The following is a 22,827-nucleotide window of genomic DNA, read 5'->3' as shown; positions in this document are numbered from 1 at the left end:
GGGAAAAAAAAGAACAAATAGATTCGTTGGACGATTTGCCATTTTGACATATTCAGGTTCACCAACTGAACCAGAGCACATATCAATAGTTAGCAAATGATACATGAGGACAGAAAATAGAAATTTTATTTATGAGCTGAACCATTATCTTGTTTTTACTACTTAATCAACATGGCAATACATGAATGGGTGGTTGCCCTGCACATTGATTTTGCACCTTTCAATGAGGAAAAATGAATCATCACATGGCGTCCTCTAATCCAGAAGCCATTGCACATATGGACTCAGGTACTCAGCAGAGTCTCATCTGTGCTCTCCTCGAACCAGACCGGTGCTAACTAGAGCATCACAGCCCTTTTCCACACCTACAGAGTCAAATTATTTTGTAGACTAATGTACATACATACATTGATGATTCAGTCTAAATATAACTAATTTCTGTAACTTCTGGCAGTCCATGCGTTACGGTCACTGTAACTTTCACCTCTTGCCAGAAGCCTGTATGGACTTAGGTGGACTATGACGCAGTCCTGACATACCCAAGGTGGAATGAGAGGTCAAACGATTGGCCATTCAACCGCAAATAACCTCCACAACAGCCCTTTTCATTGTCCCAGGGCAAGGATCTCCACCAAATACCTCTGGAACTACGCTTATGCCACAATGTTCTTGATTAATGCAGTTCTGCACGAAACACAAATTCGAGTTGTAAACACGATTTATTTTCAATTAAGAGGAATAAAGATGACTAGGCAAAGAAAGTCATGCAATCGTCGCAAATCTATTACCTTCTCAAATATGTCATACGACTTGTGTGCATGACATGCGCCTTCTGAGTAGCTCCCGCAGGACCCCTGCGGTGTGCCAAAGCTGGCAAATTTTATTTCAGTTATTTTTCGCCCATGATCACATTGTAGGTGGATTTTAGCTTTCTCGTAGTCTTTTGTACGCCAATTCGTCATTGATGGCTGCCACTCAGACACATCAGCACAGACACTTCCAATGGTTCTTTTCACCATTGAGATTCGAGTTGGGTCACCCCCTGTCTCCTCGAATATCACCAGAAGGTTCCCAGTAGGATTAAGCCATGGTCGAGGAACATGGTACCTGAAGAAGCATATCATAGATGTAAGAGCTTTATTTGTAAATGTTCTCATGGGTAATTTGTACTCCGTAGTGGTTACTTCCAAAACATTAAGTTCCTACCATCTTTGAGAAGAGTCACCGCAGTTGGTTTGACACTTTTTCTCGTCATATTCACCTCGATAATCACAGTAACCACATGTTCCAGAGGCTTTGTAGCCAGGCCAATATCGTCCAATTCCTTGTCCATTTATCCAGATTTGCCCCTTCCCCATGCTATCCATGTCCAAAGCTAGTGGCTCGTCACCATCAGGTGCGTTAAAAAAGCCTGAAAAGAGCGAACTGGGGGATAAATCTTCTGAAAATTAATGGTTCTCCCACATGGATATCAGCTAATCATGTGCAAAGTTAACCATTACCTTGTACCATGTCAGAGGCTGCTTCTGCACAGGTACTCCCCACTCTACTGATGAGCTTCCACTAAGTGAATGAAGACTCATAGCCTCACCTTTTAAACCAACCTGTCCAAATATAATAATTTTTTTAGGTTAATATCTGTGAACAGTGCGCGCAAGGTTAATACTTGAGAAGACACGACAATGGCATACGTTACCTGATAGGTCCATTTCTGCCATGTGAGATCTCTTCTTCCCTCATTCAGGCCATAAAGTGTTACTGGACCAAGAATTCCAGCATTCCAAGTCTCGAAATGCTCTCCAACATTCTACGACAGAAGGGGGAATGGAAAATGAATATATATGAAACCTCAAATAGCACATGACTAAGAGTGCTGTCTTAGTGAGCAAACTATCCACTTACTGGTAGGCCAACTGCTATACTTAAGCAGGAAATAGTGTTGCTCCCTGCCCATAGTTTCACATCACCAGTATATGTAAGTTTTGGGTTTTCTACACTGCCATACACAGTTCCTACAAACAGATTGGAGGGCATTTAAAGATCAATTAGCTTTTGAAAGTCAGAGACACATATATATTTTTTGGCAAAAGGTCAGAGACCCATGATTACCTGTTAATTGTCCATTGATGAAAACATGCAAAGCATGACCAGCCGACATCACTCTGAGTTTGGGGTTCTTCTCACTGGTAAGGAACTGCTCATCCTTGGCAACATCGACACTGAAAATGAAACTTTAAGTACCACTGAATTGCAAACAATCATAGTTATACTTTTGTTCGAGTTAGGTTACTTACTATGTTGTGTACCATAGGTAGTCTGTATTATCCCTCGTCATATTTAGTTGTTCCAGTAATCCAACAGTTGTATATGCTTCCTCCTCACTAAAAGAATTTATCTCCTCATTGTATGACTGCCACGTGAGTCCTCCAGCCCATTCCATTTTCATTTGTGAAATCTGATTGCCAACCTGCAAAAACATATCATAAGAAAATGCATAAATCAGATTGGACACAGATTTTAAATGGAATTAGTACAAAAGGAATTACCCAGAATAAAATTAAATGGATCACTATACAATGTAAGCAAAAAAAAAATACAATGTAAGCAAAAGCAAACTGATTAAATTTTGAAGGAAAGGCCTGAACCAGATCACTCAAGATCACTCAAGTGCCCAATCTCACCCTAGCAGTGTTGAAGACTGTTGTTTTGCAGTCCGGGAGAATACTGATAGACCAGGGAGGCAGGTCATAATGCATCCCGTTGAACAAGACCCTTGCATACGATAGTTTATCCTTGTTCTCAAGAAAAGCTGCACAAGCTCCTGTGTTTGACCTAAAAACGGATGACTGAACAAAAAGTTACCAAGAAGTCAGTTATGACTTGTGAACAAAATATTGCAGGTCTCAAGTACAGAAGAGAAAAGAATGTCATAACAACCTTCTGAGCTTTCCCAAGTGAAGATATTATGGGATCTCCTGCAACCAAGGCTGGTTCACAAAGCTTGATGGCTCTATGCAACTCCTTCAAGTGGCCCCATTTTGGTTCTCTCAACAAACCTGATGAAGCCAAGGAGGGAAAGTTCAATCAGATCGGTACAGAGGAATACATAATAACAAAATATATCCTGTTTTGATGAGTAATAAAGCGCCCATTATAAAAAAAATAACATCAAAGAAAAAACAACAATTTTCTTGTAATATAGCACCAAACGTCACAATTATGATGTAGCTGCTATCACATGAAAGGATCTGCGGTATCAGACACGGCATTGTTGCTAATCCAACAGCATCTTTCAAAGGTTATGGACCTTGAATTAATATTAAGCATTACAATGGAGGAAAACCTCTCTTTAACTCAGGAAGGGAGGTTCAATGTATATAAATATGCCAAAAGTATGGCATACATTGCAGACAGACAAAGCCTGCAGAGGCTGAACTCACCATATTCATCAATAGGAGCATCATAGTCATAGCTAGTTGCAACGAACGGACCCCCAGCTGTGCGCCCAAAGTTTGTTCCGCCGTGGTACTGAAAAGAGGCGCCACAAAGTGTCAACAAAAAAAAAAAGCATCACAACTTGAGACTAAATATTTTGGTGACTTCATAAGCTTCAGTTAAACATAAAGGGTCAAAGTGACTTACCATGTAATAGTTAACAAAAGAGCCACCCTTTTGGATAAACTTGGCAACACCATATGCTAGATCCTCTACTGGTCTATGTGGAACCGGAATACCAAAACCTGTATACCTGCACAAAGGAGAAAGATAAACAAAGGAAAATCATACGGTAGTAGCCTTTTAGAGAGAGAGAGAGGGAGGGATAAATGAAATTACCAGGCAGTCCAAGCCTCAGTCCACATGGTAGGCTTGCGAGGTTTATTTGGGGAGAACCAGTCACAGTAAAATCCATTGCATGTATTAATCTGCACCAGTAAATCACAGTAAGATCTAGCGGAGTGAAAATCCTAGTCCAAATTATATCTTGTAAGTGTTGAAGTTATTTTAGGAAATGAAAGACTTGGCAGAACATCCAGCATATATGATGATTCGTTTTCTTTCCTTTCTTGGACAATGGTGACAAAGCTGAACGACCCCAACGCATTAAAAGAAACAAGACACTGCCACCATATTAATGCCAAGTGAGTGCAGTACATACAATTGGATCTGGGGCATCATCCTCTTTGCACATGATCCATGGAACACCTGTGTTGAGCGCAATGGCCATGTTAGCTGCCCATGAAGCGTAGGCCTTGGCAGACTCACCCTGATCCCACTCCAAGGGCCCAAACTCATTCTCAATCTGTAAAGGTTAACGAGGATTCAAAGGTGGTGTTATCCAAAGGAATTCCAATATGCTACCCACACAAATCAAGAATACATCATGACTGCAACTTTGCAAGCATACGCATACCTGAGAAAGGATTATTGGCCCTCCCTGCCACTCAAAGAGCCTTTCCGACTTCATCATGTGGACGATCTTTGTGGTGAACTTCTGCATCTCAAGCTGTTTGAAGAATCACGGTGAAGATCGTGAACGGTTGAAAAGAAGCTAAAGATTAATAAGACGGGAGCAGAAGCGCCGAAATGGTTCTTGCCTTGAACGGCTCATTATCAGTTCTGAAGCTGATGCCGGGGACATACTTTAGCCAAACAGGGAAACCGCTGCAGCCAAGAGGGAAAACGGAGCATAATTTAGCATGTTTCGAATCAAATCGACATCAAGAGACGACTTCTCTATATCCACAATTAGCCATATTGAATCCACGACTCTGTAGTAAGTGATTTCAGAAGAACAGTCAACGACCATGTTATTATTATTATTTTTGTGCTGGCCACTGAAATCGACACACCCTAAGAATGTCTACTGCATAAGCATCAGAGCCAGCCAACGAAATCATTTCGCAGAAAACGCGTAGCTAGTATAAAATCTTGAGAGCGACGCGAGGTACATCCGGCTAGTAGCTGTCTAGTTAGTTGTTACCCGAAGTTCCACTCTGCGCAGACGTAGGGGCCAATGCGGAGGTGCACGTAGAGGCCGGCCTGCTTGACGAGCTTGATGAAGTGCACCAGATCATACCTCCCCTCGAAGTAGTACTGCCCAATCGATTCAACCACCAGTGTCAGAATTCAGAAAACAGAGCAAATCAGCTGTTTCGAGCAGGCGGGTCGGCGCTCTTGGAGGAGCAGCTAAGCTACGAACCTGGCCAGGTGAGGGCTCGTGGCCGTTCCAGAAGACGTACGTCTGCACCACGTCGAGGCCGCCGTCCTTGGCCTTCTGTATCAGATCCGGCCACATCTGCAGGCGGTGACGGAAAGAAGCAAGAAAAGGGTCACGCTAGGAGCATCGGTCCGGCATTCTCGGGGAAAGAGAGCGAGGCTGTCGGGGGAGGAGCAGGTAAGGCGCACGTACCTCGGGGACGCTCCTCGGGTAGTGGATGGAGCCGGAGAGCAGGATGCGGCGCTGCCCGTTCACCACCACCGCCTTGCGGTCGTAGGTGACGGTCGCCGACGCCGACGCGGCCAGGGCGGCCACCGCGAGCGCGACGGCGACGGCGAGGACGACCGGCGCCGGCGGCGGGCGGGAGGACGCCATGGGATGGGCAGGAAGCTGGAAAGGGAGGGAAGTGTGGTGAAAAAAGCGAAAACGCCGCGCCTTTGGGTGCTCGCCTTTTCCCTCCACCGGGACGGAGGTGGGAATGGGAGTGAAGTGAGGCGCAAGAGGACACGGAGAGTGAGGCCCTGTCTTTCTGCTTGGTACACTCAGATAGCTGGTGGATACTGTGGACTACTAGCACACATTCCTTCTTTCTTGGGTTAGTTTTCTTCTAGACTGCTGAACAGTGTTGGCACAATGGCACTCCAACGGACCGACGCATTTCGGACGTCCAAATTGTTCGTGGGCGTCCGTTTGCGTCGTCTGACGGACGCTAAAATGATCGTGAGACCCGAATTGTCCGTTTGCATCGGGGGCCACCCCAGCGGTCCGACGCATTTTGAACATCCCACTGTGTTGTTTCCTTGCTCCTTCTTTTTCTTTTTGTTGAAGAACTCCTCAATTTGTATGAATGATTACTCGAAAACAAGTTGAAATGCGAAAACAACTAGCACGAAAACAACTAGTACCGAACAAGTTTAAACATATTTAACATACAAACTAGAGAACAAATTTAAAAACAAAGAAACTATAAGCTAATTCTTGGCCTTCTTGTTAGAAGGCCCTGCTTCGTCGTCCTCACTCATGCGCCTCTTGCTTGTCACCTCCTTGCCGGAAGAGGAACCGCCGGACGACGCGTCCGTGGAGGAGTTCGAGTCGGACGAAGTGGCATCATCGCCGTCGTCGTCGTCGTCGGTGAACGGACGACGACGTGCCGCCCGCGCTTGCGCCCTTGCCCGGACCCTGGCCTCCTTCCTTGCTGCCGCCTTCTCATCCCCCGCCTCCTGCACCTCCAGCCGGGCGAACCTGGCATCGGAGTCCTCCTCCTCCTCCTCCTGGCCGTCGCTGGCAACGGCGCCTCCATCCTCCTCCTCCTCACTCGGCGTGGAGGCAGGGTCGCTGGGCGTGGAGCCAGGGTCGCTTGGCGTCACAGGGGTTTCCCACCAATGCCGCCATCTCGGCGGCTTGCCCTCGCTCTCCGATTCCGACGGCAAGGTGTAGTCGCTCATGGCGCCTGGCTAGCCGGTGTTGGAGAAGAAGAAGAAGAAGAAGAAGAAGAAGAAGGAGCATGCGGTTCGACGTGAATTACAGCAGGCGCAGGGGTTATAATCTGCGGGGATTAATGGCGGCGCGTATGACAAAGAGCTTTGCGGTTGCTCTCCTGCGGCGGTTCGGCGCTCCATTCTGGCGGTTGGCGGGTTGATCGGCGCGGTTGCCACTCCGGCGGTTGACATCGGTGCGCTTTGCTGTGTTTTAATTCGAGGCCGATCGAGGCAGGGTCGTTGCCAGGCAGGCCCATGGGGGAAGCGAGCGGACGCTAGGCGCGACCGCACCCCGGACACGACGCGTCGCCCCGCTGGAGCAGGATGCAGACGCATTTCCGATCCGCGCGGACGCAAACGGTCGCACAGCGTCCGTTTGCGTCGCCCCGTTGGAGATACCCTAATCACTCGGTTCCAGAGTGGGTCAGTATCCCTCTCCGTGTGGGTAGATATTTGTTTGTCGGTGACAAGTGCGAGAGAAGGAGAGCAAGAATCGACACATTTGATGGAATGTATCTACAACTAAAATATGTGTAGATGTATCTATATTAGCATTAAGTAATATAAATCGAAGGAAATACAAGAAATATTAATACTCCATCTATAAGTAGGTGTTTTGGATTTGTTTAAATCTAGATGTATCTAAACACTAAATAGCATCTAGATACACTTAAATTTAAATAAATCTCGGATGTATATTTATAGATAGAGGTAGTATTTACAATAGGTTTATCTATAAACATGCGCCATTAAAATATATTGTGTGGTGAAATTACTGGTATAGGTTTTTTTTTATTAGTTCTGGAGCTGGTCGTGGAGCCCACATGGCCTTGCCATGTCCTTTCAGTGGGCCCCGTATCGCTTTCGTGGAGTGTTCATCCACCACGCTGCCGGAAGAGATATGCATTCGCTTGCTTGCTTGCTTATCGAGTGTGCTGGAGATCATCATCGCAAAGGAAAGGAGTTTGCTCCAGATATGGTGCTGCCTAACAAGCAACATTCAATGATATCTCATCTCAATTTCTTTGCTTTTCTGATGAGAATCTTCCAGCTCCGTCACTTCCATTTGCACAAAAGTAGCAGGCCGGTGGGGAGAATGCACGTAGATCACGCGCTCACCTCTTTGCGCAACTGAAAGTGTGTGCCCCAGGCCCCAGCACGTGTTGGCCGCTTCGTTTCATTTGTAGTATCTGTAGCATTTCCCTTCCAGCCTCCTGCCAGCTGTAATCTCCTCTCTTCATCAACGTTGCTAAGTCGAAAATTTCCTGCAGATTTGCAGCACAGGGGCGCCAATGTGCTAGGTTTTTTAAATAAATTAAAATTAGTGCTTTGAAGTTTCAAAAATATATAATTGAGGCTGCATATTTTTTGCGAAGATTTGGTAGAAAATACGTTGTATTTTGAGTTAGAGAGAAAACGAAATTAAGGTGGTACATAAAGATTATAAAATTGTACTTTTTCAAAAGTTTGTCTTTTTTGTGCCCAAAATGCAACACTATTTTTAGAAAATTGCAGCGTCCACGGAGGATGAGTATGCATACTTATATTATTTTTTCCAATGATTTTTTTTGGATTCCTACAACCAATTTGAAATTTTCAAAAAACAAGTGCATGGTGCTCGGGTGCTCGAATTAACAAGGAGCAATCCCGTAAAGTTGTGCCTCCATCCCACTAAACATATTTTAACTTGATCTAAATTTAGATAGACCGAGGGACTTGTTCCTAGGGGTGAAAACTGGTAGTGGATAATCCATATTATCCGACATCCGTATTCGAGAAATTAAAACAAGAAGTGGTAACATCCAAACCCGAACGTTCGTGGAAATGGATATGGTAAACATCCGGATCCATTTTACAAAAACAAATACAAAAATGGTATTGAATTTTGAAGCAAATGTGGATATGAAAATGGATATATCCCTATCCGAATAAGATTATGTTAGTCAATTTTAGTAATATGACCCTAATATGTCAATTATTTAACCTAGAGAAACTAATAAATCGATCAAATGTTCTATTATGTGATTGAACTTGAAAATACTATGCATTATATCAGTATATTTATCTATCTACCATTATATAGTTGGTTCATTCTAAGACATGAATCTATTATTTGCTTATATTCGTATTCGCTCTGAATTGAGAAAGTATCACATTCGTATTCGTATTCAAGTAAAATTCGCTCCAAATTCATATTCGGTAACATTTGTATTCGCATCTGTATTTGTTTTAAAAATATAAAAACGGATATGGAAAATGTATTATCCGATCCCGCATCCGATCCGTTTTCACCCCTGCTAATTCCCAACCTAACAAGTCGTCATTTGTGGGTGCCCGCATCCTCACGTGCTGGTCGACATGGTCGGCCGTGGCACAGTCCAGTGCGTACGAACACAAAGGTACCAGGGACTAATGGACACAAATACACAATGGCTCTGACATAAGTAACGATTAATTAAGTATTACTACGTGCGTGCATGTCTGCCTGCCTGCTTTGAAACCTACTATACGTTGGTGCCTCTAGTACTAGGCAAGTCGAGGCCGTGCAGAGACGGCGATTTATCACTCTGTCCGTTCAAAATTTTGCGTCTCCTTGCCGACCGATTGTTGGCATAAATAGCACGCGACGGTGTGTTAATGCATTGGTGTGGCTGTGCTACGTTCCTTATAAATTCCGGTTACTGATGCTATGCGAAGCACGATTTCTATTGGCGCCCATCTTTCTACTTTGGGATCTCTCCTTTAGATTTTCTTTTCGGAAAGGGAAAAAACTGGACCCTATGCAAAAAAAAAATATAGAGAGAACAGCAACAATACCATTAGTCAAAACCGAACTTGCGAAAATAACATTGGAAAAAACCACACTTTCCAAATTACCCATTTAAATTTTTGATGCCACACTACCACTATCGTGAGTTGTCAAAGATTCCACGTTAGTTAAACTTTGTGGTGCTTGTTAGATTATTAGAGACGACCAGACAAGACCAATCACGTCGCTTGTACCCCCCCACCCCCACCCCCACCCCCCACCGGATGCTCAATTGTTCAAAGATGGCATAGCATCTGGCCTGTCAGGCTGGAGAAACATGAGGAGGCCCTCATGGTGGACATAGAAGTAGCCAGCCCATAAGTAGTAGGCCATTATAATCGTGTGTGGACTAGAACCAAGTTTTCATCAATAACCAAAGTTGAGTATGTTAGCAATAATTTGCCTGAAGTATTCAATAATTGGATTAGAGAGAAGAAACGACTTGCAATCGTGGAGCTTGCGGACAAATATAGGGAGATGGTGAAGCAAATGGGAGGAAAAAGGAGGAAGGTTGCAGATGGGCTGCAAGCCTGCAAGTTACCATACTACCTAGTGTGGTAAAGGAGTTGAATTAGAAAATCAAGGGATTGCGCTATGGTGAAGTCAAGGCAACACGAACAATAGACGAGATATCAAGAAATGGATGGAGGTATGATGTCTACGGGAGCTTCTATTCTTGTAGACAGTGTTGGGCCTCCAAGAGCAGAGGTTTGTAGAACAGCAGCAACTTTCCCTTAAGTGGATCACCCAAGGTTTATCGAACTCAGGGAGGAAGAGGTCAAAGATATCCCTCTCATGCAACCCCGCAACCACAAAGCAAGAAGTCTCTTGTGTCCCCAACACACCTAATAGGTGCACTAGTTCGGCGAAGAGATAGTGAAATACAGGTGGTATGAATATATATGAGCAAGTAGTAACGGCACCAGAAAATAGCTTGTCTGGCGTGTAGTTGATGGTGGTAATATGGTAGCAGTAGTAACGCAGAGAAACAAGTAAACAAGCAGCGATAGCGTATTTAGGAACAAGGCCTAGGGATTAGACTTTCACTAGTGGACACTCTCAACTTTGATCACATAACAGAATAGATAAATGCATACTCTACACTCTTGTTGGATGATGAACACATTGCGTAGGATTACACGAACCCTCAATGCCGGAGTTAACAAGCTCCACAATTCAATGTTCATATTTAAATAACCTTAGAGTGCATGAAAGATCAACACGACTAAACCAAGTACTAACACAAGCATGCACACTCGTCACCTTCACACTATGTAGGAGGAATAGATCACGTCAATACTATCATAGCAATAGTTAACTTCGCAATCTACAAGAGATCATGATCATAGCATACGCCAAGTACTAACACGGATGCACACACTGTCACCATTACACCGTGCAGGAGGAATAAACTACTTTAATAACATCACTAGAGTAGCACACAGATAAATTGTGATACAAAACACATTGCAATCATAAAGAGATATAAATAAGCACTTCACTACGCCATTCATAACAGTGAATAAGTATTCTCGTGAAATATAGCCTAAGAGACCCACACGGTGCACACACTGTCACCTTTACACACGTGGGACAAGGAGTCTCCAGAGATCACATAAGTAAAATTCACTTGACTAGCATAACGACATCTAGATTAGAAGCATCATCATATGAATCTCAATCATGTAAGGCAGCTCATTAGATTATTGTATTGAAGTACATAGGAGAGAGATGAACCACATAGCTACCGGTACGGCCCCGAGCCTCGATGGAGAACTACTCCCTCCTCATGGGAGATAGCAGCGTTGATGGAGATGGCGGTGGTGTCGATGGAGGAGCCTTCCGGGGGCACTTCCCCGCTCCGGCGGCGTGCCGGAACAGAGACTCCTGTCCCCCAGATCTTGGCTTCGCGATGGCGGTGGCTCTGGAAGGTTTCTCGTACCGTGGCTTTTTCGTATCGAGGTTTTAGGTCTGGGACCTTCTTATAGGCGAAGAGGCGGCGTCAGAGGGTCGAAGAGGCGGCGACACCATAGGGTGGCGCGGGCCACACCCAGGCCGCGCCGGCCTATGGTCTGGTGGGCCTGTGGCCCCCTCCCGGTCCTTCCCGGTGTTCCGGAAGCTTCATGGAAAAATAGGATGCTCGGGTCTTGATTTCGTCCGATTCCGAGAATATTTCCTTACTAGGATTTCGGAACCAAAAACAGCAGAAAACAGAACCGGCCCTTCGGCATCTCGTCAATAGGTTAGTTCCGGAAAACGCATAAATATGACATAAAGTATGCATAAAACATGTAGATATCATCAATAATGTGGCATGGAACATAAGAAATTATCGATACGTCGGAGACGTATCAGCATCCCCAAGCTTAGTTTCGCTTGTCCCGAGCAGTAAACGATAAACAAAGATAATTTCTGGAGTGACATGCCATCATAAACTTGATCATACTATTGTAAGCATATGTAATGAATGCAGCGATCAAAACAATGGTAATGACATGAGTAAACAAATGAATCATAAAGCAAAGACTTTTCATGAATAGCACTTCAAGACAGTGCATCAATAAGTCTTGCATAAGAGTTAACTCATAAAGCAATAAATTCAAAGTAAAGACATTGAAGCAACACAATGGAAGATTAAGTTTCAGCGGTTGCTTTCAACTTGTAACATGTATATCTCATGGATAATTGTCAATGCAAAGCAATATAACAAGTATAATACGCAAGTATGTAAGAATCAATGCACAGTTCACACAAGTGTTTGCTTCTTGAGATGGAGAGAAATAGGTGAACTGACTCAACATAAAAGTAAAAAGAATGGTCCTTCAAAGAGGAAAGCATCGATTGCTATATTTGTGCTAGAGCTTTTATTTTGAAAACATATAGAGAGCATAAAAGTAAAGTTTTGAGAGGTGTTTGTTGTTGTCAACGAATGGTAATGGGTACTCTAACTACCTTATCAACCAGACTTTCAAGAGCGGCTCCCATGAAGGACGTTATCTCTACCAGACAAGGTAGATCATCCCTCTTCTCTTTTGTTTACACATGTACTTTAGTTTCATTATTTATGGATGACACTCCTCCCAACCTTTTGCTTACACAAGCCATGGCTAACCGAATCCTCGGGTGCCTTCCAACATTCACATACCATGGAGGAGTGTCTATTTGCAAAATTAATTTGCTTACTGATGAATCAGAGCAAAACATGTGAAGAGAATTATTAATGCAAGTTAATTAATCGCGGCTGGGAACCCCATTGCCAGCTCTTTTTGCAAAATTATTGGATAAGCGGATGAAGCCACTAGTCCATTGTGAAAGTCTGTCAGAAGTAAATGACAAGATCGAAAGATAAAACACCACATACTTCCTCATGAGCTATAAAACATTGACACAAATAAGAGGTGATAATTTTTGAATTATTTAAAGGTAGCACTCAAGCAATTTACTTTGGAATGGCGGATGTTGTGGGTATACTTCATAGGTGTACCATCGACAGTGCCTAGATCCGGCAAGCCCGGGTGGCCCACAGACGGTGATGAGGCATGTGGCCCATCGGGCGGCCCAGTTGCTGTTGATCATGAAGGGAGAAGTCCAGCCCAGGATCAGCAGGCCGGATCCGTACCGACATAGGAGTAACCCGGATCCATGGAGGCCCATGAGGAACCCGGATCCAGTACGACAAATATGGAAGGCGGATCCGTGACGTGCACGGCAAGATATTGTACCGTAGTTAGGCTGTCTGTAATCCGGCTAGGACTCTCCATGTAAACCCTAGATCCGTGCGCCTTTATAAGCCGGATCCCGGGAGCCCTAGAGGCACAACCACAACTCATTGTAACAACGCGAAAGCGCCCGGATAATTCCGGACAAGCGACAGTAGGCCCCGTCATCGTGCGGGTGTTCCGAAGCTGGGTAACTCGCGTACCACCGTCCCGTGTGCACTCCGCCCTATGGCCCCTACTTCTTCTCCCCCTCGTGAGGATCCCTCCTCCGAGGTACCGTCGATTAGGCAACGACAGCGGAGAAATACCATGTAGTAGGTAGGTATGGTGGACACAAATGGCATAGTGGTTGGCTCAAGGATTTTGGATGCATGAGAAGTATTCCCTCTCGATACAAGGTTTAGGCTAGCAAGGTTATTTGAAACAAACACAAGGATGAACCGGTGCAGCAAAACTCACATAAAAGACATATTGTAAACATTATAAGACTCTACACCGTCTTCCTTGTTGTTCAAAACTCAATACTAGAAATTATCTAGACTTTAGAGAGACCAAATATGGAAACCAAATTTACAAGCTCTAAGTGTTTCTTCATTAATGGGTGCAAAGTATATGATGCAAGAGCTTAAACATGAGCACAACAATTGCCAAGTATCAAATTATTCAAGACATTCTACCAATTACTACATGTAGCATTTTCCGTTTCCAACCATATAAAAATGAACGAAGCAGTTTTAACCTTCGCCATGAACACTAAAAGATAAAGCGAAGAACACATGTGTTCATATGAACCAGCGGAGCGTGTCTCTCTCCCACACAAGCATGTATTTATTCAGAGAATGAAAATAACAAAACAAAAACAAAAATAAAAGCACAAAGACGCTCCAAGTAAAGTACATAAGATGTGACCGAATAAAAATATAGTTTCAAGAGAAGGAACCTGATAATTTGTCGATGAAGAAGGGGATGCCTTGGGCATCCCCAAGCTTAGACGCTTGAGTCTTCTTAGAATATGCAGGGGTGAACCACCGGGGCATCCCCAAGCTTAGAACTTTCACTCTTCTTGATCATAGTATATCATCCTCCTCTCTTGATCCTTGAAAACTTCCTCCACACCAAACTCGAAACAACTCATTAGAGGGTTAGTGCACAATAAAAATTAACATGTTCAGAGGTGACACAATCATTCTTAACACTTCTGGATATTGCATAAAGCTACTGGACATTAATGGATCAAAGAAATTCATCCAACATAGCAAAAGAGGCAATGCGAAATAAAAGGCAGAATCTGTCAAAACAGAACAGTCCGTAAAGATGGATTTTATTAGGGCACCAGACTTGCTCAAATGAAAATGCCCAAATTTAATGAAAGTTGCGTACATATATGAGGATCACTCACGTAAATTGGCTTAATTTTCTGAGTTACCTACAGAGAATTAGACCCAGATTCGTGACAGCAAGAAATCTGTTTCTGTGCAGTAATCCAAATCTAGTATTCACTTTACTATCAAAGACTTTACTTGGCACAAAAAAACACAAAACTAAGATAAAGAGAGGTTGCTACAGTAGTAAACAACTTCCAAGACACAAATATAAAACAAAGTACTGTAGCAAAATAACACATGGGTTATCTCCCAAGAAGTTCTTTCTTTATAGCCGTTAAGATGGGCTCAGCAGTTTTAATGATGCGCTCGCAAGAAATAATGTTTGAAGCAAAAGAGAGCATCGAAAAGCAAATTCAAAACACATTTAAGTCTAACATGCTTCCTATGCATAGGAACCTTGTAAATAAACAAGTTCATGAAGAGCAAAGTGACAATCATTGGAAGATAAAACAAGTGTAGCTTCAAAAATTTCAGCACATAGAGAGGCATTTTAGTAACATGAAAATTTCTACAACCATATTTTCCTCTCTCATAATAACTTTCAGTAGCAACATGAGCAAACTCAACAATATAACTATCACATAAAGCATTCTTATCATGAGTCTCATGCATAAAATTATTACTCTCCACATAGGCATAATCAATTTTATTAGTTGTAGTGGGAGCAAATTCAACAAAGTAGCTATCATTATTATTCTCATCATCAAATATAGGAGGCATATTGTAATCATAATCAAATTTATCCTCCATAACAAAGCGTACTAAAAGACCAATATCATTATAATCATCATAAATAGGAGGTAAAGTATCATCAAAGTAAATTTTCTCCTCAATGCTTGGGGGACTAAGAAGATCATGAAAACCAACTTTCCCAAGCTTAGAACTTTCTATATCATTATCAACAATGGTGTTCAAAGCGTTCATACTAATATTACTACCAAGCATGCAAATAAGATTCCATAGGTTTTTTAATTTTCGCATCAAACCATCCATGTCTTAAATCAGGAAATAGAATAAGAAGCTCATTGTTGTTCATTATGCCAAACTAGTGTAAACAAGAAACAAAAAGATGCAATTGCAGGATCTAAAGGAAATAGCTTTGAGTACTTACAACGGCGAAAATAGCTTAGTAGCCGAGATCCAGAGTGTGAGTACCTTTTACCTTTCCTCCCCGGCAACGGCGCCAGAAAATAGCTTGATGTCTACGGGAGCTTCTATTCTTGTAGACAATGTTGGGCCTCCAAGAGCAGCAGGTTTGTAGAACAAGCAGCAACTTTCCCTTAAGTGGATCACCCAAGGTTTATCGAACTCGAGGAGGAAGAGGTCAAAGATATCCCTCTCATGCAACCCTGCAACCACAAAGCAAGAAGTCTCTTGTGTCCCCAACACACCTAATAGGTGCACTAGTTCGGCGAAGAGATAGTGAAATACAGGTGGTATGAATATATATGAGCAAGTAGTAACGGCACCGTAAAATAGCTTGCCGGGCGTGTAGTTGATGGTGGTAATATGGTAGCAAGTAGTAACGCAAGAAAACAAGAAACAAGCAGCGATAGCGTATTTAGGAACAAGGCCTAGGGATTAGACTTTCACTAGTGGACACTCTCAACTTTGATCACATAACAGAATAGATAAATGCATACTCTACACTCTTGTTGGATGATGAACACATTGCGTAGGATTACACGAACCCTCAATGCCGGAGTTAACAAGCTCCACAATTCAATGTTCATATTTAAATAACCTTAGAGTGCATGAAAGATCAACACGACTAAACCAAGTACTAACACAAAATGCACACTGTCACCTTCACACTATGTAGGAGGAATAGATCACGTCAATACTATCATAGCAATAGTTAACTTCGCAATCTACAAGAGATCATGATCATAGCATACGCCAAGTACTAACATGGATGCACACACTGTCACCATTACACCGTGCAGGAGGAATAAACTACTTTAATAACATCACTAGAGTAGCACACAGATAAATTGTGATACAAAACACATTGCAATCATAAAGAGATATAAATAAGCACTTCACTACGCCATTCATAATAGTGAATAAGTATTCTGTGAAATATAGCCTAAGAGACCCACACGGTGCACACACTGTCACCTTTACACACGTGGGACAAGGAGTCTCCGGAGATCACATAAGTAAAATTCACTTGACTAGCATAACGACATCTAGATTACAAGCATCATCATATGAATTTCAATCATGTAAGGCAGCTCATGAGATTATTCTATTGAAGTACATAGGAGAGAGATGAACCACATAGCTACCAGTACGGCCCCGAGCCTCGATGGAGAACTACTCCCTCCTCATGGGAGACATCAGCGTTGATGGAGATGGCGGTGGTGTCGATGGAGGAGCCTTCCGGGGGCACTTCCCCGCTCCGGCGGCGTGCCGGAACAGAGACTCCTGTCCCCGCGATCTTGGCTTCGCGATGGCGGCGGCTCCGGGAAGGTTTCTCGTACCGTGGCTTTTTCGTATCGAGGTTTTAGGTCCGGGACCTTCTTATAGGCGAAGAGGCGGCGTCGGAGGGTCGAAGAGGCGGCGACACCATAGGGTGGCGCGGGCCACACCCGTGCCGCGCCGGCCTATGGTCCGCGGGCCCGTGGCCCACCTCCGGTCCTTCCCGGGTGTTCTGGAAGCTTCGTGGAAAAATAGGATGCCGGGTCTTGATTTCGTCCGATTCCGAGAATATTTCCTTACTAGGATTTCCGGAACCAAAAACAGCAGTAAAACAGAACCGGCCCTTCGGCATCTCGTCAATAGGTTAGTTCCGGAAAACGCATAAATATGACATAAAGTATGCATAAAACATGTAGATATCATCAATAATGTGGCATGGAACATAAGAAATTATCGATACGTCGGAGACGTATCAAGGTACATGGTTGACTTGGAAAGAACGGAATGCTCTTGTAGACACTGGCAGATAGGTGGTAAGCCTTGCACACATGTTCTACATTTCACATTCTCCAGAGGAGAAAAGTTAGATCAATATGTTGAGGATTGCTTCTCGGTACCCAAGATCAAAGCTACATATGAGCCAATTCTCATGTCAATTAGGGGGCAATCCCAATGTCCTAAGGCACAACCATACTTTGAAATGATTCCTCCCAACTTGTCAAGGAGTGCTAGACGTCCAATAACTACAAGATACAAGAATAGCAACGAAGGGTGGAACTGGTAGCAAGCATGCATGCAGAAGATGTGGAGCAACGAGACATCTTTTGAAGACATGTAAAAAAAGCATGGAATAGACAATGATGGATGTTAGAGATGCAACTCTTGTTCCAAAATGGTAGTTTCTTTTCCATGCATAGATTATTATTTTGCACATCTCTTGCATGTTAATATTATATTTTCATGTAGGCAAAATTCAGACAAAACTACATCAGCCGCTACTACCCATCCATGCACGCCAACTAAGCAAGTTTCTCAACCTTCTATTTCAACCTCAAGCCCAATGACAAGGTCAATGGCAACAACCATGTCAAATGCTTCTTCACGCCCTAGTGCATCTACAAGGAGCATGATGTACTACAAATACCCCCTCAAACAAGTTTAGTCTTGTGAGATCTACTTTTGATGTGTTGTTATATGATGAACTACCAGTGTCATCATTTAGGAGATCATTAGGACATGAAATTATCATGCTCTATGCTCATCTATTGTGTGATGTTATGTCCTTATTGTTGCTCTTATAATTCCTCTAAAAACTATTGAAAATACTGCTAAAATGCTATCAAATTGTTGTTGTCGTGTTTCTGGAACATGAAAATGTTACCAAATGATGTGAATTTGCGGCTTAATATGTTTCTAGAATGGATGCTGTCAAAATGCTTCTGATTTGCTAAAGTGTAGCTGAAATTTGAGATGAGTACAAATGAGGGCCTTGTGGTGTGTGAAAAGGTAAGGGGCATGTAAGTCTTTTTGTGTCTCAATGCATAATGGAATTTTGGCATAAAAACCGGAAATATAGTGGTATTTTGACAAGTTTGATTTTTTCAGTGCTTTTTTGGCAAGTTCGGGTTTGGCTAGTGGTATTGTTGATATTCTCTCCAAAAAAAAATGGGCATAAAGCTTATTCAGGTAGTTTTGGGTACTCGCTTCCGATGCCATCGATCCCATCGGAGCAGATGGTTGCTTCCGTAGGTATACCTCAACATCAGCATTGGATAAGCTATGTGTTGTGATGTCGTGTGAGTATAACATCCATGATGTGGTCGTTGTGGCAACGAGTTTGATATCGGTGGATGATCCGACGAGGGGTGGGATGACCTCTGTGGTGCATCGAGAGTCTTCGACATGGGGGAGCGAATGTCATGGTGTGACCCAATGCCAGAGGTCTCACACTCGATGAGCACTTGCAGGGGTATTCTCCATCACCATGGATGGGTGTGCAACGTAGGAGCATCACAAACATCCAAGGAGGGTCCAACCGCAGTAGGCAGGGACGAATTAAGCTACTAGGACTAACATCTTAAGGCCCTCACCGGATCAACTAGGAAAAAATACCTCACCGCCTAATGTCGGTTTTCATCTTTGCAAGACCGGGCCATAGTCATGTATTGTCCCCAAGACGCCAGGAGAATCCCAAAGTGAGTTGGTAGACGTCTAGGGCACGTTTGGTAGCCTGAAGCTCAGTGAGATCAGGCTCCAGGGTTGGTTTGCCCGTTGCAAATAGGGCAACGGGCCAACTTTAGCCAGTTGTATGGTAGGCTGGGCTGCATCAGTTGCTACTCAAGTGTTTAGTTGCCTGCAAAAAACTGGCATCTGTGTTCAGTCACACGGCATGTGTTTGGTTGCCATTTTGGGCACACACATGTGGTACCTCCTCACCATATTCAAATTTGGTGATCTTACCATCACACAACGCATGCATAAGGATCACATCAAGCAATGAAGCATAATAAACATCATATTAACAACTGACATACTACTAACTTTCTTAATTCTAGCGTCAGACTACTAACGCACTTAGTTCATTCTAATCAGTATCATACTTACACAAGGGGCACACACCACTGGCACAAAAGGATTGTTCAACAGCCTCGTGGGGCCAACAATACAACCAGAACATCACAAAAGCAACTACACAAGAAGGCATATAGCATGGACGACTCCCTCTAATGAAGACCTTCATAGCGAGGATCTTCCCAACGACCCTAGTGGTGATTTTTGTATCCCCGGATGCTTGGGACAGAGGTATCATACATGTACATCCGGACGTCGAAGCCGTCATCCGTGGGGTGAATATGACCATGTCGTCGACGGCTATCTCGGGTTTCCCAACAAACTCACTCGAGCATTTGATGAAGGCATCCCTATCACCCCTCCACTGTAGCTAGACATTGTTCTCGTAAACCTTCCCCAGTTATAGGGACATCTTCACCGGTTGCTCGTCCTTCTTCAACTTGTACTTCTTGATCAGCATTTGCTGCATGGAGGGTAGCACGGTCAGCGCGAGGAGGTCACTTGCGGAGAGTGATACGTCTCAAACGTATCTATAATTTCTTATGTTCCATGCTACTTTTATGATGATACTCACATGTTTTATACACATTATATGTCATTATTATGCATTTTCCGGCACTAACCTATTGACGAGATGCCGAAGAGCCGCTTGCTGTTTTCTCGCTGTTTTTGGTTTCGAAATCCTAGTAAGAAAATATTCTCGGAATTGGACGAAATCAACGCCTGTGGTCCTATTTTTGCACGAAGCTTCCGTAAGACCGAGAGAGAAACGAGTGGGGCCACGAGGTGGCCACACAACAGGGCGGCGCGGCCCAAGCCCTGGCCGCGCCGGCCTATTGTGTGGGCCCCTCGTGACGCCCCTTGACCTACCCTTCCGCCTACTTAAGGTCTTCGTCGCGAAACCCCCAGTACCGAGAGCCACGATACGGAAAACCTTCCAGAGACGCCGCCGCCGCTAATCCCATCTCGGGGGATTCAGGAGATCGCCTCCGGCACCTCGCCGGAGAGGGGAATCATCTCCCGAGGTCTCTTCATCGCCATGATCGCCTCCGGATCGATGTGTGAGTAGTTCACCCCCGGACTATGGGTCCATAGCAGTAGCTAGATGGTTGTCTTCTCCTCATTGTGCTATCATGTTAGATCTTGTGAGCTGCCTATCATGATCAAGATCATCTATTTGTAATCCTACATGTTGTGTTTGTTGGGATCCGATGAATATTGAATACTATGTCAAGTTGATTATCAATCTATCATACATGTTATTTATGTTCTTGCATGCTCTCCGTTGCTAGTAGAGGCTCTGGCCAAGTTGATACTTGTGACTCCAAGAGGGGGTATTTATGCTCGATAGTGGGTTCATGCCTCCATTAAATTTGGGACAGATGATGAAAAGTTCTAAGGTTGTGGATGTGTCGTTGCCACTAGGGATAAAACATCGATGCTTTGTCTAAGGATATTTGTGTTGATTACATTACGCACCATACTTAATGCAACTGTCCGTTGTTTACAACTTAATACCGGAAGGGGTTCGGATGATAACCTCGAAGGTGGACTTTTTAGGCATAGATGCATGCTGGATAGCGGTCTATGTACTTTGTCGTAATGCCCTGATTGAATCTCATAGTACTCATCATGATATATGTATGTGCATTGTTATGCCTTCTTTATTTGTCAATTGCCCAACTGTACTTTGTTCACCCAACATCTTCTTATCTTATGGGAGAGACACCACTAGTGAACTGTGGACCCCGGTCCTATTCTTTACATCTGAAATAAATCTACTGCAATTGTTCTTTACTGTTCTTCGCAAACAATCATCATCTTCCACACAATACGTGTAATCCTTTGTTTACAGCAAGCCGGTGAGATTGACAACCTCACTGTTACGTTGGGGCAAAGTACTTTGATTGTGTTGTGCAGGTTCCACGTTGGCGCCGGAATCCCTGGTGTTGCGCCGCACTACACTCCGCCACTATCAACCTTCAACGTGCTTCTTGGCTCCTACTGGTTCGATAAACCTTGGTTTCTTTCTGAGGGAAAACTTGCTACTGTACGCATCACACCTTCCTCTTGGGGTTCCCAACGGACGTGTCGACTGCACGCATCAAGCTCTTTTTCTGGCGCCGTTGCCGGGGAACTGAAGAAAAGTTACACCACAAAGATTTCTAACTCCCACGTCAACTACACGCCAGCAACTCTTTTTCTGGCGCCGTTGCCGGGGAGATCAAGACACGCTGCAAGAGGAGTCTTCCACATCCAATCTTTTTACTTTGTTTTTGTCTTGCTTTACTTTATTTACTGCTTTGTTTGCTTCTTATATCAAAAACACAAAAAAAATAGTTGCTAGTTTTACTTTATTTACTGCCTTGTTCTCTATATCAAAAACACAAAAAAAATTAGTTACTTGCATTTTTACTTCTGTTATCATGTCTAGCTCTGTACCTGTTACTTCTTCACCTGAGAAATTAGTCTTCACTTTTAAACAAGGGGATGAGGAGAGTTTTAAAGATGCTTGGTCTAGAATTTTTGATTCTTATCGTAAAGCTGAACCTCAAATGACTCTAAGTTTGCTCCTTAGTAACTTTTATTTTGGGCTTATGATTCGCTATAGATATGCCTTGGATGTTGTAGTGGGAGGAGATTTCCTTCATTGCGACGGTGATCAAGCTTTTAATGCCATAAAAAAATTGGTTGCATCACATAGTTCAGCTAATAACTTTGATTCAGCTCTTATTAGCATCTATAATAGATTAAACACTCTTGAGACAAGTGCATCTTGCATGGAAAAAAATTATAGTTATGTTCGTAACCGTCTTGATCAAGTTTTGGTGAACTCTGAACCTTCGATATGGGACCCTACTATTAAAGTTGTTATAGGTGGTGAAACTTTTCATGCCAATTGTGATATTATGTCTGAATTTTGCCTTATGCCTAAGAGTATTTATGAATCTTTGACACTCTGGGGACTCATTGAAGGGGGAGAAGGAATAACTCTTATTGATAACTCTGTTATAATTCCTAAGGGAATAGCCGAGGGTGTGCATACAACCATTCTTGGAAGAACAATATCCACTGATTATCTTGTTATTGAATGTGCAGGAACAGGGCAAATCACACTCGGAAGATCCCTGCTGAAACTATTGGGAGCAGTCATAGATGTTGGAGAAGGCACCCTAAAATTCACCTCTACACCGGGAGGTAGACATGTATTCCCTAAACCAAA

The 22,827-nt window shown here is 43.5% G+C and overlaps 1 protein-coding gene across 2 annotated transcripts; it reads right to left on the bottom strand.

Annotated features, from left to right (window-relative positions):
* Positions 1-573: 573 nt before the first annotated feature.
* On the bottom strand, positions 574-5,593 carry LOC124681696 (beta-galactosidase 2-like). 2 transcript variants are annotated; one of them, XM_047216541.1, is made up of 19 exons: positions 5,411-5,593; positions 5,201-5,296; positions 4,982-5,094; positions 4,596-4,662; positions 4,412-4,504; positions 4,157-4,300; positions 3,835-3,923; positions 3,643-3,748; positions 3,441-3,528; positions 2,938-3,056; positions 2,682-2,846; positions 2,295-2,467; positions 2,110-2,219; positions 1,903-2,012; positions 1,697-1,807; positions 1,504-1,604; positions 1,207-1,413; positions 789-1,107; positions 574-684 (listed from the first exon to the last, which is right to left on the bottom strand). In XM_047216541.1, the coding sequence occupies exons 1-19, from the start codon at positions 5,591-5,593 to the stop codon at positions 574-576; spliced, it is 2,505 nt and encodes an 834-aa protein (XP_047072497.1). The 2 variants fall into 2 exon arrangements, with proteins under 2 accessions (XP_047072497.1, XP_047072496.1); XM_047216540.1 differs by lacking the exons at positions 574-684; positions 789-1,107 and having other exon boundaries at positions 1,262-1,411; positions 1,503-1,604.
* Between the last annotated feature and the right edge of the window lie 17,234 nt (positions 5,594-22,827).

The sequence above is a fragment of the Lolium rigidum genome, unplaced genomic scaffold, assembly GCF_022539505.1.
Source record: "Lolium rigidum isolate FL_2022 unplaced genomic scaffold, APGP_CSIRO_Lrig_0.1 contig_52469_1, whole genome shotgun sequence".
NCBI lineage: Eukaryota > Viridiplantae > Streptophyta > Magnoliopsida > Poales > Poaceae > Lolium > Lolium rigidum.
Note: the sequence above shows the minus strand (reverse complement) of the source record. Positions and strands in the feature narration are given on the sequence as shown.

Coding starts and splice junctions, on each gene's coding strand:
- LOC124681696 (XM_047216541.1), bottom strand. CDS start 5,593: ATGGCGTCCTCCCGCCCGCCGCCGGCGCCGGTCGTCCTCGCCGTCGCC. Junction 5,095..5,200: donor ACGAGCCCTCACCTGGCCAG/GTTCGTAGCTTA, acceptor TCGATTGGGCAG/TACTACTTCGAGGGGAGGTA. Junction 1,605..1,696: donor GGCAGAAATGGACCTATCAG/GTAACGTATGCC, acceptor ATATTTGGACAG/GTTGGTTTAAAAGGTGAGGC.